Below are 17472 nucleotides of genomic sequence, written 5' to 3' on the forward strand. Positions count from 1 at the left end.
GCGCCACCTTGTCCAAGCTGACTTTCAGCAAAATCGCCATGCGTGCAGTCACAACAAAAAGGGTGGCCCATTTGGCGCGGGTCTTCCTTCCGGTCGGCCAGGACGCGCAGGACAAAAGCGAACAGCTCACTCGGTCCACTCTTGTGCCATGCGGCGTGTCATGCAACGAGGATGCATGGTGTTGCTTTTGCTTCCATTCGCGTTGGGCATCTGGATCTTTTTACAAGCTCGTCTGAAGTCGGGCCACACAAACGCCACTAGGCTGTCGTTGGAGATGTATGGCATTCTTCCTCTTCAGTCGGAGCCACCTGTCTGGTAAGACACTTGAACGTCTATAGTCACTCACAGCACTCGTTTTCGTCCTGATTGCAGCCAGAGCTTCGCAATATGTCGATTGCAGTGCCTATACTGGTCGTCGTAATCGTTTACAAGCACTTTGTACTTATAGCATAGAACCTATGTTGAATGGAAGGCAGGACCAAGGCTTCTCCCAATAAACAACTTCCCATGTCTCGTTCGGGTTGAATCTATTTTATGACTGCAAATTACATGTTGTCATCACCCGACCATGCCGTCCTCGGCTGTGTCTCCCATACCACCGGGTGTCGTTCCTTTTTCACTATACATGGCTGGCCTGGTTCAATATATAAATGCAAGACATTCCTCAGCGAGCCAAGAACTATATACACCCGCATACACCCGCATCTATCTATCTATCTATCTATCTATCTATCTATCTATCTATCTATCTATCTATCTATATATCTATCTATCTATCTATTTAATCTAATTTAGTATGTTTTGGTCTAACCTATAATTTTTCAGGGTCGATGATGCTTCCTTGCCAACGCCATCAATGCTGACACGCAGTGATGTTGATGCCTAAACGAGTTGTGGCTGCTCATTTAGGCACCGTTTCTGTGCATTGTTCTTTCGCTCGAAGCATGGTTGAGACCACTGCACATGGTAGCACCATAAAGATCGAGGGGTTTAGTAGAGCACGAGTGCAGTCACGAAATTCTACTTCATACATTGCTGTCTTTCTTTAAAGGCTAGAAAAAGTGGCCATAAAGTGGGCGATTCGATCCCTAAAAGAACGCGCCGTTTTTGGGTGAATGGTTGCGCCGTTTTGGTGAATGGTTTTTGGTCACAGTTGTATGCGCCGTATTCTCTCTACACGAACCTTACTGTATAACGAAAATTTTTAAAATTGACATAATTCTTCTTAGTTGAAGGGGCCCTGCCAGCATTCCTCGTGTAATCATTCAGTGGCCTCATTAAACGACATTATTGCCTCACAAATCGACTGCCACAAAAAAGAAAACAAAGAAATAATAAAGCCGCGTGGCGTGTGCGAAACACGCAGCACAGGCTCAGCGAAAGCTGGAAGAGTGACCTTTCTAGGGCTTCTTCTAAACACTATTGGGGAGACTAATTCTGCTACACCTGCAAGGTATATACGTCATAAAACGTGATTTTGGTGATTTAGGAAAACACCCACTACGCCATCATTCGTCATTCTACGGTTAAGTGAGGTACGCGCTACACATATGTAAGGCAACGGGTATGCTTGGTTGGTGCGGTCGACGATGAAAATAAAATATGACAAGACTTTGTAGTGGCTGCGAAACTTCAAACCAAACTCTCGTTGCACAATTCGCAGTGAGTGATACCTCAGCGTTGCTTTACGCTTCTATCACGCTTCATCCCATATGTTAACGTGGTTCCTCGCGTGTATAGGTCACTTTTGCAAAGTAGTTTCAAGCACCAGCGTGGCTTTGTGGTCTAATACTCGACTACACTAAAGAGAGCCGTGTTCAAATTGCATCTGATCGTGAGTATTTGTTCTGTCATTTCGTGTTCTTTTTAATATGAAAGTAATTTATGCCGGGGCACACCAAGGCTTCAATGACGTATTTCCGTTACGGAAGTGGCGTCGAAAAAGTACGTACACCAGGAGACAAAGCAAAACGTTCCGTCACCGCGAGTAGAATACGTGACCTCTGGATCCACGGCGACAGATGCCGGGCATGCTATCCACGGTCACTTTTAAAGACTATAGTCTTTCTTGTGGACCTTCGACGCAAAAATTTGGTCTGCCTGTCTGTCTGTCTTTACATTTGTCTGTTTGTCCACACTTAACGGCAACGGGTATTTAAAACGGCCGACCCCATCCGCAGCGCCCACCAATGTTGCTCATGATTCAGCGTTCATATTTGTGCGGTTGTCAATTAAAAAGCCCTTATTGTGCATGTCTGCAGCACCATTACAACATGTATATAATCTACATGTGCGTCTTTTACTAGAAAAGGCATACATAAGTAGTTTTAAGAACCCTATAGCTTATCACACTGCGCTTACCATGCAACGCTTGCACGAAAAGGCGAGTGTTTCCAACGCTTTGCTAAGACGAGACGGTGGCGGCACCTATTCGTCGCCTTGCGTTCTACACCTTATCATCTCTGAGACGGGCACGCACACCCGTCTCAGAGCCACGCACTTCGTTTTCCAAGAAAACTGCAAGATGGCGCTCATGCCTAACGTGTGACGTGACTGGACGCGCTTGTTCGCTTCCGCTGCACGCTCGAGGTACTCTAACGCAGCGCCTCCAGAATACCATTCACCAATTTTCTTGCGCACAACATCACATAAATGTTTTGTTCACTTTCTCCACACGCAAAACTATCGTCTTTCGGCGACATTTGCAGATTATCATGCAGATACGGGGCCAATTTTTTTATTGCCTTACCTCGTGCCGCACGACTCGCTCCTTTCATTACTCGAATACGTGAATGCAGGGAGTTTGATCAACCTCGGAGTACGAATGGCTTCCTTAGGATACACGACAGGGTTGGTAATAAATAAAACTGCGGGTGAGCGTATACCTGCGCTGCAGTCAGTGAGAGAGGGATGTCTGCTATCGTCCCTGCTTTTCGCTATTTTTACTGCCCCTTTCAGTGTAAGCGTAATTGATACCAGCGCAATACGCAGCTTTAAATTGCGTGAAGCTGAGGTCGGGCTCCTTGCTTACGCAGATGACACTGCAGTTTTCTGTAAACTTAGGAGAGTATAATGCATACTGTGAATGCCGTGAAAACTTTTGGCAGGTAAGATATAGTTCCGTCAACTGGGATAAGTGTCTTGGTTTCTGGCATGGTGAATAGGACACCACACCAGTACTATTTCAAAACATTAAATGGCAACACCAGCCACTGCGCCACTGGTACTTACGTTAGACCCTTAAAAATACGCATTTCAGATCTCCCACAGTCCTCTCAGCGTTCCTATGTGTGGTAATGCATCACGACCGTGACATCCAGAATTAGTTCCTTCAAAGCGTTGTTTCTAAGAGTCCGTCTTATTCGGCGCGTTTCTAATTGAAGTATCCAATTTCGTCAATGCCAAACACCCCCCCCCCCCCCCAGGTGGCGATCTTACCCCAAGCATTGGTGTCACGCATAGCATTCATCCATGCCAAACAAATAGCTCTGCATCGTATAGAGCAACGCGCCGGCTTCGTCTGAATTATAGACGATTTTCCGCAGCTAGTTTTTCTACGCTAAACTAGATGGCGCCACCGCATCTAATTAATATGCACGGCCTTCTCCTCGACGGCGCCGCCGCGATGTGGCGTGTGGCGCACGTTGCCCTGCAGCCTGCGGCGAGAAACGGGTGGGACGGACTGTGCGCGGCACCCGCTTTGCTGGCTTTCGACCCGGAAGCGGCGGCGGCGAATCAGCCGGCCGTCGGCGACGATGAAGTGGAAAGAAGGAACCCATTATATCATGTGTTCAAACGTTACAGCTCCGGTTAGTCGTTGCGAAAAAACCATCTATAGTGAACTACGACAGTCTGGATGTACTTACTCCGAACAGTCCGGATGCTGACCTCAGCTTCCGCATTCACCGCTTCCGCTCGCCCCGCGAAAAATCATGGCAGGCCAACAGACAAGACACACGCGCATTCCTTCTGGTCGGGTCGTAGCGTTCAGTAACTCCAACAGGCCGAGAGAGTAGGCGACTTTAGCCCAAATTCGGCGTCCAATGAGTCCCGTTCTTCTGACTGTTACATCGCTTTATGTGGTTCTACACTCACCTCACGAAGGTTTGTTTAACCATTATTGATAGATGGTATAGTCGTCGGGATGAAGATGTATGACTAAGCGTTAACGAGGATGCATCCGCGTTAAGCGGTGCTATAGCTGTCAAAGAACGTTAGATATTGCGCAAGCTCTCTTAAATCAATGTACGGTGAACAATAAACTACTGTAAAGACGCGTGTTACTTTCGTGTTTTACCGATTCCCATGACAGATGGATAAAAGATGTTTTTTTTTTTTCACTGCTTTTAGCGCAATAATGGTCACAGGCGGATACCAATGGTACTGTTGTGAAATCATAGCAGCTTTCAGATTATTAATTTTTTTAGAATTTGTCATTAGGAGTGAGTCACAGAGATTTCTCTCTCGCTTCAAGCACTTTCGCATTTTTTTTTGTCCCAACGACCGTGCTGGAAGTTCAGGGAAGGATCACATGGGGCACAGAAGTTAGAAACGCGTGCGTCATCACCATGAACACTTCTTTTTTCGCCCACGTGGCCACGGCAATTATGCAATTCACCATGCTCCTTCAGCCAATGGCCGTGAAATGTATAGGTGTACGGAAGTTTTATAACTCACGAAAAAAACAGACTGAGAAATACGTGACACACACAGACGCTTACTTGCAACAATGTTTATTTCGAAAACGGGGAGCCGCATATGGCAACATCGCATTTCAACCATCTTCCTCATAAGCACTCTTCAAAATTCAGCTATCTTTGAGTAGATAGGATAACGCCTGAGAGGAAAGCGCAATAGATAAGTTGAAAACACGCTTATCTGCCTGCCTATCAATACATTCAGGCTCGATTATTTCGCGAGTTGGCTGACCTCTGCTGGTGCTGCAAAATGGGCACGCAGCTGGTGAGAACATCGTCACATGCACCTGAATTAATATAGTGCCTGCAGTAGGCATCCAGGAACTCTTTTCTTGTTGTTCACGTTGTACTGGTGTTCCTTGAAATGCCCTTAGTCTCACCTTCCACTTTGGCCGACATAATTTTTGCCACATGTTAATAAAAGCTTGCACCAGTGTCAGTATATTATATGAATCTGTTTTTATGCGTCTTCTTGCTCCCCTACTTCTATTATGGGGCCTGGTTAAGTAAACATCGTGGTCATTTTAGTGCGTGGTAGGGTTCTCCAACACAACTCATCTAGCGGTCTGCAGTCATGAATTTTAGTGCTTTTGAGAGCCTATTAATGAATATTTTGTAACGGGAAGGGGAGGGGGAGACAGAGAAAAATCTCACCTAACGATGCTATATTTGACGGAACGCTTTTTTCATATCTCATATATGCGTCATTTCTGAATAACGTTTGATGCCAGGTTTCGAGAAGCATATCGATACTGACCTCCGCAATGGCCAAAATCTGAACACCGATTCCGAAACACAGTTTTCATTCAGCGGTTATGTTTTAACTCAACCGCAAGGCGTGCCTCGCTAAGAATGAATAAATTTTACTGAAGCGTTTTGCGGTCGAGCTTAATCCGGTGTGCGGCGTGACCACCCTTACTGTGCATGCGCGTCCCCTCCCCCGCCTCTGCTGTGCTTCCCCCTCTCTCGCATCGCAACGCCGACGCAGGCAGCGTCTGCTGGTCTATGCTCGCTGCTCCTCTTTCTCCTTTAGGCATTCCTTCCTGCAGCGTTTACACCCCCTTGCGCATTGGTCTCTGCCCAATTGGAGTTTTCTTTCTCTCATTGCCCGTTACCAGTGATCGGCATGTTCCAGTAGGAAACACCGGTCCATCATTGCGTGCTTTGCACCTCGCCAGCTTTCTCTCCTGTGCGATGCTGCAATGAGCGCCGGTGTCAACACCACCGCCAGTGTAAGCGTTAGCGCCCGCTGCTTCGCATCTACAATTTTTTTTTTGTTGAGACCAGTTCCATTTGTGTAGGTTACCTGAACAAAGCGATATTAATCGCAATAGCCATAAGATCGTGCGAGTACCATCTTGAGAGATAATTAGACCTTATTCTTTGCGAAGCCATGGACCGCTATTGAAAGGTCCGCGGGCTCTATGTTTTCATGGTCCAGCATGATATATGCAATCACTTGTAGAAAGAAAAGGGAATGATTTCTAGCTGACTTTGCGGATTAGCTGTCCAGGCCACGTGCGCGCCATGACATTTGGCACGGGTGTTTTAAGGAGTCTCGTCTGCCGATCGGCTGCGTTTTCAGACCACGCTAAGAAAAAAAAATTGTAGCATATCCGTGGAATGAATGGTGATCAGTGGGGCGAAGCTTCGAAGGGTTTTATAGGCAAACCGTGAAACATCCGCTGGCCACGTCTGTCTGTTTGCCCGTCCGTCCGCCTGTTTGTCTATTCGTCCATCCGTCATCTTGTCTGTCTGTCGTCTGTCTGTCTGACCGTCCGTCCGTCCGTTCGTTCATCCATCTAGTGAACACTCCAAGTACCGCCATCTCGCATCTTTTCGTCATATATTCATCATATGCAAGTACCGCCATCCAGCAGACATTACGAGGACTAAAATGAGAGGTGGCTACTACATACAGAAGACGCACGACCCACGCCTTAAAGAGCTTCGCCCCTAAAATGTTGAATGGCCCCCTGACTAAAGAACGCACTATGAAGAATACCCAATCCAACGACACATGACGACAATTCATGTCTTTAGTTTCATTGAGCACCGCGTTTTTTTTTTATTTTTGGTTCTATTGGTTCTAGTAACATGAAGCACACGGTACAAAAAAGACAGTTTAAAAATTCGCTCCAACGGCACCCTACCAAGCACTGCTACTGCAGACTGTGAAGTGCTAAAGTAGTAGCAACTACATCAACGCGGCTCAATCGTTTTGTACAAGTACGCGCCATGCAAGTGAACAAACATCCAGAAGGATTGGCAAAACCTGGCAGCATGGAGAGAAGGCAAGGCATAAATTTGCTAATTTGAGCTTTATTCGGAGGATTACTTTGTTTCCATTGAGAACACTGCTCGTTCGAGGGATCGCTAAATCACCCAATCTTTTACATTCGTTGTAAATTTTCTTCCTGCCAAGTGATCTATTTTTCGTTCTGTGCCAAGGTCTCGCCTACGGCACCTTGTCGAGCCAACTAGCAGCAAGCAAGGGCTGGTGAGCAGCGTCCGATTCGGGCATGACGGTCGGCTCATCGGCTTCCGCAGTACAACGGCCCTCTACAACCACGCGCAGTTGAGCGTCCAGGAACTGCAGCGCTTCCTGGCCCATCAGCTGCGCGCAGTGGCAGTCAAGGCGCCCCAATCTCTTCAGCATCGCATTGCCGCAGTGTCCATAGCATCTAAGGAAAGGTTACACCACCTCGCTGCAGAAATGAAGACCATGGCACACCTGACCGGAATCCTCAAACGAAAGCGCCAAGCGCTGTTTCAACTAAAAAACAAGGTACGTGAGCCCTTCAACATTCTAAACGCGAAGCATTTCTTCCACACATTCATATATCTATCTATCTATCTATCTATCTATCTATCTATCTATCTATCTATCTATCTATCTATCTATCTATCTATCTATCTATCTATCTATCTATCTATCTATCTATCTATCTATCTATCTATCTATCTATCTATCTATCTATCTATCTATCTATCTATCTATCTGTCTATCTATCTATCTATCTATCTATCTATTTATCTATCTATCTATCTATCTATCTATCTATCTATCTATCTGTCTATCTATCTATCTATCTATCTATCTATCTATCTATCTATCTATCTATCTATCTATCTATCTATCTATCTATCTATCTATCTATCTATCTATCTATCTATCTATACCATAGAGCCTCCAAAGAATGCTACAGCACCCAGCATGTCGGGTTTTCGCAGGTTCGTCGTGCCATCGATCGCAACCAGAATGAGGGCAACTGCTCGCAGGCGCTGGTTTGCCGTCTGGCCAACCCGTACGGCTTCTCCTCGGCCATTCACGACGTCCTGTGGTGCCTGGCGCAAGGTATGAGCCAGGGCCGGCCTGTGCTTGTCGATTCACAACCGTGGCACTACGCGCCTTCGTCGTGGCAACACGCATTCCTGCCGCTCAGCTTCGCCTGCCCTGCCAGGACAGAGCCACGCTCCCAATGGCCGGGGGAGAACCGTGAGTATTTTGCAGGAAAAGCTGCAATTATGTCATTGTCGTCCACTGCCAGTGTCTGTAACCATCGTCGCACAAAATAAATAAAAATATCTACAAGTCCTACGCCTGGTAGGAATCGGTTTCACGTGACATAATCGGTGAGACTACGTTGAATATTCCGGCGTTGACGAAGCCATGACGATAGTTATAGCGCAAGAACAGAACGACGACAAAGAGAGAAGAAGAACATGAGTGCTCGTGTCTTTCTTGTCTCTTTGTCGTCGTTCTGTTCTCGTGCTATGACTATCGTCATGTCATACCAACTAGCCCAAACTGCCACACTTCTAACTTTGACGAAGCATTACCATGTGGGCTGGTGTGTTTTTGTATGCGTAGCAGTTGTGTGCCAATCATGGGCTTACCAGGACCGTCCCATGCACCGGCGTTTAAAGGGCAACTTATGGTCTAACTCTACGTCAGGGCTCATGTTAGAACAAGGAAGCCAGTATTATCAAAAGAAAGTGTCCTTAATGGTGCGATGATGCTAATTTCGTGCGGAGCTTTCATTAGCGCATTGATAATATATACGGGTTTGAGTAACGCATGAATATAGCTTGCTTGGCTTTTCACGTCGTTGTTGCGTCTGTTTACCCATCGACTGTAGAACAGTATTTACACGCACGAACTGTGTTTTTCGCCGTCTCGTTCTTGTAGTGTGATAGCACTGACTAATAAAATCCCTGCAATATGCCCCCCTGGAAGGCGACGACACCGACGGATGAATGTCGCGCAGAGATTGTCTTGGCACGGTGAGAGATACGCTAGCGTGACGCGGAACACATTCCCGCGTTCATTGATTAAACGAAGACCTCTATATACCTCTCGCTTTTCTGAAGCACAGCGTGGTAGTGTATGCAGGAGCACAGGCGTAAGTTACCTTATTACTGGAGAGAGCACCAGGCCCGTAGCCAAGGGCGACAGATCTGGTCCCCCTCCCCCACTCGAAATTCGAATAAGGGGGTATGTTTCATTTAGGAAAAGTAATAAAATAGGGTTTTCCAAGATTTTTTAACAAGTCCCCCTCCCCTCCCCGAAAGAATTCCTAGCTGCGAGCTTAGCGTGAACACATTGACTCTTGCTTCGTTAAATTACGATGCTTTGAATGTGTGCATATTGAGCATCAGTGATTATTATGTGCTTGTTAGTGCCATTTTTGCGTGGGAATCACCATATGCTATGTATTTGTGTGGCAAGCGCTTCAGTTAAAAGGGTTAAATCATGATTATGGTTAATATTTAGGATATAGAGATTTGCTCCTAGGCATGTGCTCCTAGTAGCCTCTCGTTGGGGAAGATGACCTGAGAGGTACAACTGTGCTTCCAGTTGGGACGTCAACGTCGAGTGGTGGTGTAGCTATCAAACACCTGTAGATATTGTGCAATCTCTTACGCGTTTTTGTACTACAAATGATATGGTACTTATGTGGAGTGTCGGCTCCCTTCCACGTTCATTTTCAGTGATTCATTTCATTAAACTTACTCCGTTGATGAAGCTTTGCTCTCTACCTAAATAGTGAGATCGGGGATGATCAGATTACCCTGATTTGACAAAGAAGGCTTGTCACTGAAGTGTGCGAATGATTGCCGTTTGTCTTTGCCCGTTGTAGTGTCGGCCAACCGCGCGGCGCTTCTCAATATTCCCGGAGACGTGGCCAATGAGCTGGTCAAATTTCACGGCGATCCATATGCCTGGTGGTTTGGTCAGCTGATGGCTTACATCATGCGTCCTTCCGAGACACTGGTGGAGCTCATCACTCAGGCCAAGCGGAAGTGGCAGTTCCAGTCACCCATTGTCGGGCAAGTTGCGTCATCTTGCTACCATGCAGTCAATGGTAAAATGCAGAAACGCTTGCTCATGGCGCAAACATAATAGAGAATGAGCTTCAGTAATGATTTTCGGCAGTCTAGCCGAGTGGCGCGGGGTCTCCCCTGCGTCTTCTCTTGACCAAAATAAAGTTTTAATCATCATCATCATCATAATCATCATCATCATCATCATCTAGTTGGTGGAAATTTCCGTTAGAATAACAGCGCGAACATGAGACACAAAGACACGTGACAAAATGTTCACTACCACTAGGAGTTTATTTGTGCTCAGCGCGCATTATTTATGAGAAACACTCACACTATCCACAATATACCACTATGTATGAACAGAGAATAAACAATAAAAACAAGGATGAAATGGCGAAGCTCGTACTGAGCCACACAAGCCTGCTCTTCACCGCGCTGAATTGGCGAGAATTACCTAATCAGCCCAACCACGAGAATGTCAAACAGCGCTGCTGTTTAAGCTTCCGTCCGTACCTGGTGTCGCTCTAAAGCGAAGTGAAAGCGTATAGCATGACCGTGTGTTGTGTAGTATAGCAAAGGGCGGGAATGGTAACTGAGGGTTCGATGTGAGAGTGAGGAAAATGGAAAAGGGGAGGGGAAGACGGGAAATCATACCAGAGCAATGTAAGCTGTACAAAGGGAAGTAAGGATGAAGAGGAAAGGGGAGGGTTTAATACAGGAAAGTCATGAACAGTATAGCAAGGGTGGAATAGGAAAGTCAGAGGGGGAGGGAAAGGAGGCATGTTAAATCATAGTTCAGCGGAGGCTAGTGGAGGAGGGAGAGGCGCTTGAGTTTGAGGACATTAAAGTGGTTAACCGCTGAGAGGAGGGGTGAATGGAGATAGGCGGCAGTGACGCAAGCAGTATAGGTTAGTGTCGAGAATGGGGAAAGCGAGACATGAAGGTTTGCCGAGCGTAGGTGGTTTGACGTTAGTGATGGCATCCTATCATGGCATCACCTTTTACTCCAAAGCTCTGGCTTACCGTCAGCTACGCTGCTCCCTGGTGTTTACGATGTTATCTCACTTAGCCAAGCATGATTTTCAAAAATGACGGTGTTTTGAAAGTTCAGATATGTAGAAGATTAAGTGGTGGTTCTGAACGATCGCAATAGAGCGGACGTTTTTTTTTTTTTTTTTAAAGTTCAATGACTATGGAAGAGGTCTAACTCTTCCTCATTGACTGCCAGGAAAAGGTCATTTTTCAGATCGAGAGCTTAACTAAATGGAACAGAATGCTGATACTGGCCACATTAGACATAGGCCAGCTTTCAAGCTTAGAGTAGAAAAGTAAAAACATATGTGTTACCAGCGTCCTTGCTGGCGGTAGTAGCCAGAACCTCCCTGAAAATCTTTGAGGGTGCTCACGGAAGCAGCTACCGTATGAAAGATGGTGTGAAATTATCGAAGCTCTTCACACTAAGAAAAACCACAATGATTGCACTTTCGCCCCATCCATCTATCTTCATGATTGTGGAATCAGTTCAGTTGAAAAAAAAAGCATGGTAATTATCTCCAATGTTGAGGGCATGCACGTAGCATAATTTATTCTATTTGTTTTTTTTTAATAAAAACGACTGTCAGTAGTTCAGTGCTTGCCATGTGTCCTCCTTCATCTTGTCTATCATATTTTTGAGCTGCGTTTTACACTGTAATCATTCACTACGCAGCAAGAACCGAACGCGTGGATAAGTGGCTTTGAGAGGAGCCGAAAAGGTTTTCTCGTAAATCTCTATAAAAACGCAGGCACGTCGATACGTAGTACAGACTCTTCGTAGAACGAAAGAAGGAAGCAACGGAATGCCGCCACTAAGAGCGTCTTTTTTTTTTTCGTATCCTCTCTTCTGTTACTTGTCATTTACTTATTAGCGCTGATTTACCTGACCTACTTTTCGGTTTCAGTTGACTTGCGGGAGTTGCGGAGGGGGAAGGAGTTTCACTGAGGCGATGTGTCTTCCACACCACAGTTGCCATTAATGCTAATGCAGATTATGTGGGGGTCCTTTTACACGCATAAGCACTATCCAAGCACTCCTCCTACATAGGCCCGCATAACTCCCACTTACGAAAACGTCAAAAGGCAGCACATTTAGCAAGAAACAACACAGGAGACGGTACTTCGAACAAGCGCTCCCAATCGTATACCACCTCCCAACTTGTCGTGATCTTTTGCATGCTGAGAAAATAAGGTAGTGAAGTGCTTTTTAAAATATTTATTGAAGTATACAGGCGTGACCAGCGTGTAAGCAAGCTGTAGGATATAGACCAAACGAATGATTTTTTTTCTTTGTTCGCTCACAGGCTGCACGTGCGTCGCACGGACAAGGAGAGCGAGGCATCGTTCCACGACGCTGAAGAGTACATGGAGCATGCCGAGGCATTTTTCGCCGCGGCTGGACCACGCGTGCCTCGAAGGGTGTTTGTCGCCACAGATGAGCCGGACGTCTTCCACGAGCTCCACCAGAGGCGAGTTCAAATCGTATTTCGTTACTATACCTCTCGGTCACATTTCGTTCATCTGTCGGAGTTACTGCTTTTGCGAAATATGAAGCATGCTTTTTAATTAGCGTTTGACACATCGACTCACACAATATCACCTATAGTTCTTGACCCGCAGGAACGTACACCAGCTTTGTGTAGTGGATTCAGGCAAGGGATAGTAAAGCAGGACTTAGCTGGGGAGGAAAAGGGACGATGTTGGCGGATCCTAGCGGGGAGGAAGAGCGGCCAGGTGGAAACGGCAGACGTCTTTCTCGCAGTATAAAAGGAAGTGATGCAGAGTTTTCTTAGCAATGGTGAATACTAGCGTCAGGGCTCCTAAGAAGAAAGCCGCCCGACTGCAGCACCATTGAGAAGGAAATCGAAAGCAGATGCGGCGACAGCAATTCGATGCTGAATAGCTATAAGGAACTTAAAATGAACATTGTAGAGCATAATAAATAAATAAATAAATAAATAAATAAATAAATAAATAAATAAATAAATAAATAAATAAATAAATGAATGAATGAATGAATGAATGAATGAATGAATGAATGAATGAATGAATGAATGATGGAGAGGAACTACTTGCAGTAGTCATGATCACTACTACGAAGGACGTCCGATATACTTTCCCGGAATTTCTTGTCTGTCACTAAACATTAGGCGTCGTGTGCGAAGTTTAAAATGAGGGATGCCGAAAGTTTGAGTATATAGATAGAGGAAAATATGAAGATCCTTGGGCTCCTGAACGTTGCCCTTGACTGGTGGATCTGGGGAAGCCCAGTGACAGTTCGACTAAGTGTGTGGTAAAGGGCAATTTCACTGGTTTAAGTGTTTGCGGTAACAGTGACACGCATATTTTGTTTATCAATTCTGAAATAGCACTGGTAAGTGTTGAAAGTACGTTGTACCCAAATCTGTAAGCTCCGAAGCAGAAGAAAAACACCCATGCTGAATATAATCAGTGTTTTATGGATCTTCAGCAATAAATGTAGTATGGTGTTTACTGGTAAGTCTACTTTTTTTTCCTTTGTCCTTGTTCATATTTGATTCAATGTCATCGCTATTCGATTCGTATTTCATTAGGTTCCGCAGTTTTCGTACACCCAATAGTTTAACGCATGGACCTCACGTAACGCAAGCGTACGTTAGTATAGTATAGTGAATCTCACATTACTCGGTAGTTCTAGATTGACAGGGCAGTAGCAGAGTTTGAGTTATTCCAAAGTTTTGCACCTTAGCGCTTTTAGTTGTCGAGAGGCTTCAGCTGTGGCGTTCTTAGTGAAGCTACTGTTAGCGCGCAATATTATGTCGATTATAGTTCCCTTTTATACTTTATATGCGTGTGTGTCATGATTGCTTCAATTACAAAGCACCCATAAGCAGTTTCGGCTCTTTTAAAGACAGACCTCTGAAGCGCTATTTAGTACCAATAAGCGGAGTCGGTATTGGCGCAGGTTCCTCAACTACTCATTCATCGGCGACGAGGCGGCTTCGGGAGCGGCGCGGAATCATCGCACCCGCTACTCGCTGCAATCGCTGCTGCTGTTGGCCAGGGACTTGGTGCTCTTGTCCGAATGCGACTTGGTGGTGTGCACGCTGTCGTCCGGCGTCTGTCGCGTCGTCTACGAGCTCATGCAGGCGCGGCGAACTGATGCCTCGGCGCATCTCGTCTCGCTGGACGTCGACTATTTCTACGCATTTGTTCAGTTCCCAGCAAGGAGGGCCATTTACAGGTCAGTGGCTTCGGTCAGCTTGATCGACTTAACTGTGGTTGAACAGCACAAAGAGTACTCGGACACTAGGCAATGGTGCGGACCCCAAAATAGTTTTCGGGCAGGAAGCACGAAGCTACAAGGAAATCAGTAGTGACTTCGTATGAATCCGTATGGAATTTCTTGTGTCCTTGTGCTTGTGTCTGAAATTTTCTTTTCGTAACTCTTCCGTCACATAGCAGGATTACACATAAGCGATTTGCAATATTCGGTATCCGTGTGATTTGAGTTGTCGATCACTTCTCCCTCGCAGAGCCGATATACATTTTTAAAGCAAGCCCAGGAAACCCCGCGGACGCACGGCAGAAAAAAGAAAGTTTGTATGCCGAGCGAGCCGGCAACCTTTTCTAGCAGATCAATTAGATTCGCCACGTGACCATTGCGATGACGTCACGAACACGTCACGATTGCCACTGCTTTTTTTTCCCTCCGGAGTTCGTTTGAAGTCTAGTCAAGTTAGGCAAAAGCTCAAAATATGTAGATGAAAAGCAGTTCTCTGGAAAAGCCTCGGACGTGAACATTCCTTCCTCCATGAAACAGACGAACATCGGCAAATGGATTGGTCACTATTGGTCCATCGTCGTCCGATGTTGTCGCCTGCTATGTGTGTTGCGCCTCCATCGGTCATGCACTCGAGCATGTTGATATGAACGCATGCTCGAGTGCATGGCCTCTCCCGTTCAGAAGGGGCTTCTTCGTCCGTTTCCCCACTACTCGAACGTTCTAAATTCTGATCCCACTTACGGACGTTTCGTTCACTTTAGCCCATTTCAATTTACGGCATAATTACCACAGTGTCGTCAAAGGCAGCAGTTAGTCTACCGTATATTTTTTTGGCTTAATTTTCTGTTGGATTAACTTAGTTTTGTCTAACGACCAACCTAAAAAAAAAATCCACCCTCTTCCATTCTTTCGTTAGAAAGATAACTTGGTTCGCACCTTACCAAAATAGCGTTTCCTTTTAAGTATACTCACCAAAACACTGTTCAAGGAAGCAGATTGTGATTGCGGTGATTCGTACAGCATCAAAAGAATAAAGTTACCGATGGTGATGCTATCCTGGTACAAGATGAGCAACACTTGAATGCAGTCACCGGTCCCTGCACCCAAAGGAACTGTGGCTGCGAGAGGGTGACGTTGTGGAGAGGTTGGGTGACCACTCGGTCATTGGCGAGGCACGCCGGAAGAAGTTCTTGGACGGCGTCTCCGTCGGCACATTGCCTGGCACCGTGCTCACGGGCCTCTACCCGAGCTACAAGGCCGTCCCGCAGATGCGCGTCGCACCATCCCAGGAACACAAAAACATGAATCGACAGAAAATCAGGACGTAAATAGAGCATGTAAGTATACAATAAATACGTTCTTTCGCAATGAAACCTCTACGGTTCTTTGAACAAAATAAGCACGACTCGAATGAGAGTGGAGGCGGTATACACCGCTTGAGGCTCACCTTTCACGAATTTACATACATTCCTTTCAATACATATATTATGTGTTCCTGTATATCCCACAGTTAATAAACTCGTTTTGTCATTTTGTTGCCACAACATAAAAGGTGCATGCGAAGAATTTCACAAACAAGTGGCAGGACAACATCATTTCTAATTGATGGACGACATTTATATTAGCTAATGGTTTTATTATGTATGCGAGATCACTGCAGTTCTTGAGCACTGCTTGCATTGACCCAATGGTGAGTTCCACGTCGTATGTTGTTAGCAAGCCCGTGGCTGAAGCACCAACTGGGCTAACAAACCCTTCCAGTGGCAGGTAACCCTTGTCCTTGCAGATGCCTTGACCCATCCCATTGCTTCTGAGACAAGCAGCGTACTCTTCCGAAATCGGGCAAGTATTGATGACTTCGTCGCTTCCATTCTGAGACCATTTTCATTGAAATAAAAGAGATCTTTTTAGCATGCGGCGGTGAGGCTGGGCCTCCCCGTCCCAAAGTGGGAGCGGCCCGCGATCCTGCCCCTATAAAACGGGGGTGGAATCCTTCAGGACCCCAATAAAAGTTTTTCATCCATTTAGCAAGCAAGAAACGCCACGTTTTCATGTGGCTCATTTCTTAACTCCTAGGATGTATTTTGTGATTCCCCTTATGGATGTTCAACTTATTGAAAATGGCAACTATGCAAAGCTCCCTTCGGAAGTTGGCAAATATAAAACAACTAAAAAAGGCTAGCCCAACTATACAAAGTAGGAGCTAAATATTCGGCTTTGCTATCCGTATGTGGCCAGGGGCGTGACAGCAAACTGACGTGTCTCACGCACCAAGGCCATTGAGTTGTCACTTCGTAGGAAAAAAAAAAACATTGCCATGATGGGTCCTTTTTCCATGTGGGCAGCGCACGGGAGTACAATGACCAAGGTTGCCAAGGTGCAACTATATCAGCTACAGTTTGCAATACTCCTGAGCCACGGGGGAAAATGTGTCCCCTTCCCATTTCCTCTCGCCAGTGATGGCATTGGTCATGGGCACATTATCACTAAAAAGCAACGTGTTACAGTTACTGTGAAAAAGTGAATCATTACTTCTTGTTACTGCATAAAATAAGTTATAAATCGCAACCCACCGTACTTGTCTAATGACTAAGGCACTCGGCTGCTGACCCTCAGGTCGCGGGATACAGTCTCGGCCGCATTTTCGATGGTGGCGAAAATACTTGAGGCCCATGTGCTTTGATTTAAGGTGCGAGATAAAAGCCCCAGGTGGTCGAAATATCTGGAGCCCTCCACTTTGGCGCGTGTCCTAATCATATGATGGTTTTGGTCCGTTAAACTCCAATTATTATTAGTTTATTATAAGTTATAAATAGCAGACTAAACGATATAATTTATTTAAGTAAAATTTAACGGCGATTACAATACGCCATAGTTCGAATTCGTAGGGAACCTGTTCAGCTGTCTTGATTTTGCGCTAAGTCGAACGCATGCGTCAAGGCGACGCGACGTGGCGCTGCGTGAGTGGGAATATACAATACGCTGTTTTCAGGTCAATGTAACGTGGTGAACCTGGCGTCGCTGGCTTCCTCCACCGCTGGCTGACACGAACGCTGCGCCTGACGGATGGCTCCTTGTAGGGTGACAGTCGTGATGTTTAGTGCACTCCGCAAATTCTTCAGTGGCGTTTGTCGGCGTAGACGC

General features: G+C 45.9%; 1 protein-coding gene across 1 annotated transcript; it reads left to right on the top strand.

Annotated features, from left to right (window-relative positions):
• Nucleotides 1-146: 146 nt before the first annotated feature.
• On the top strand, nucleotides 147-15701 carry LOC119172585 (alpha-(1,6)-fucosyltransferase). The gene is made up of 7 exons (XM_075891845.1): nucleotides 147-315; nucleotides 7149-7485; nucleotides 7932-8196; nucleotides 9842-10031; nucleotides 12368-12532; nucleotides 14008-14286; nucleotides 15416-15701. The coding sequence occupies exons 1-7, from the start codon at nucleotides 149-151 to the stop codon at nucleotides 15654-15656; spliced, it is 1644 nt and encodes a 547-aa protein (XP_075747960.1). The 5' UTR covers nucleotides 147-148; the 3' UTR covers nucleotides 15657-15701.
• The last annotated feature ends 1771 nt before the right edge of the window (nucleotides 15702-17472 follow it).

The sequence above is a fragment of the Rhipicephalus microplus genome, chromosome 4 (genome assembly GCF_043290135.1).
Source record: "Rhipicephalus microplus isolate Deutch F79 chromosome 4, USDA_Rmic, whole genome shotgun sequence".
NCBI lineage: Eukaryota > Metazoa > Arthropoda > Arachnida > Ixodida > Ixodidae > Rhipicephalus > Rhipicephalus microplus.

Coding starts and splice junctions, on each gene's coding strand:
- LOC119172585 (XM_075891845.1), top strand. CDS start 149: ATGCGGCGTGTCATGCAACGAGGATGCATGGTGTTGCTTTTGCTTCCA. Junction 316..7,148: donor CAGTCGGAGCCACCTGTCTG/GTAAGACACTTG, acceptor TTCTGTGCCAAG/GTCTCGCCTACGGCACCTTG. Junction 10,032..12,367: donor TTCCAGTCACCCATTGTCGG/GCAAGTTGCGTC, acceptor GTTCGCTCACAG/GCTGCACGTGCGTCGCACGG.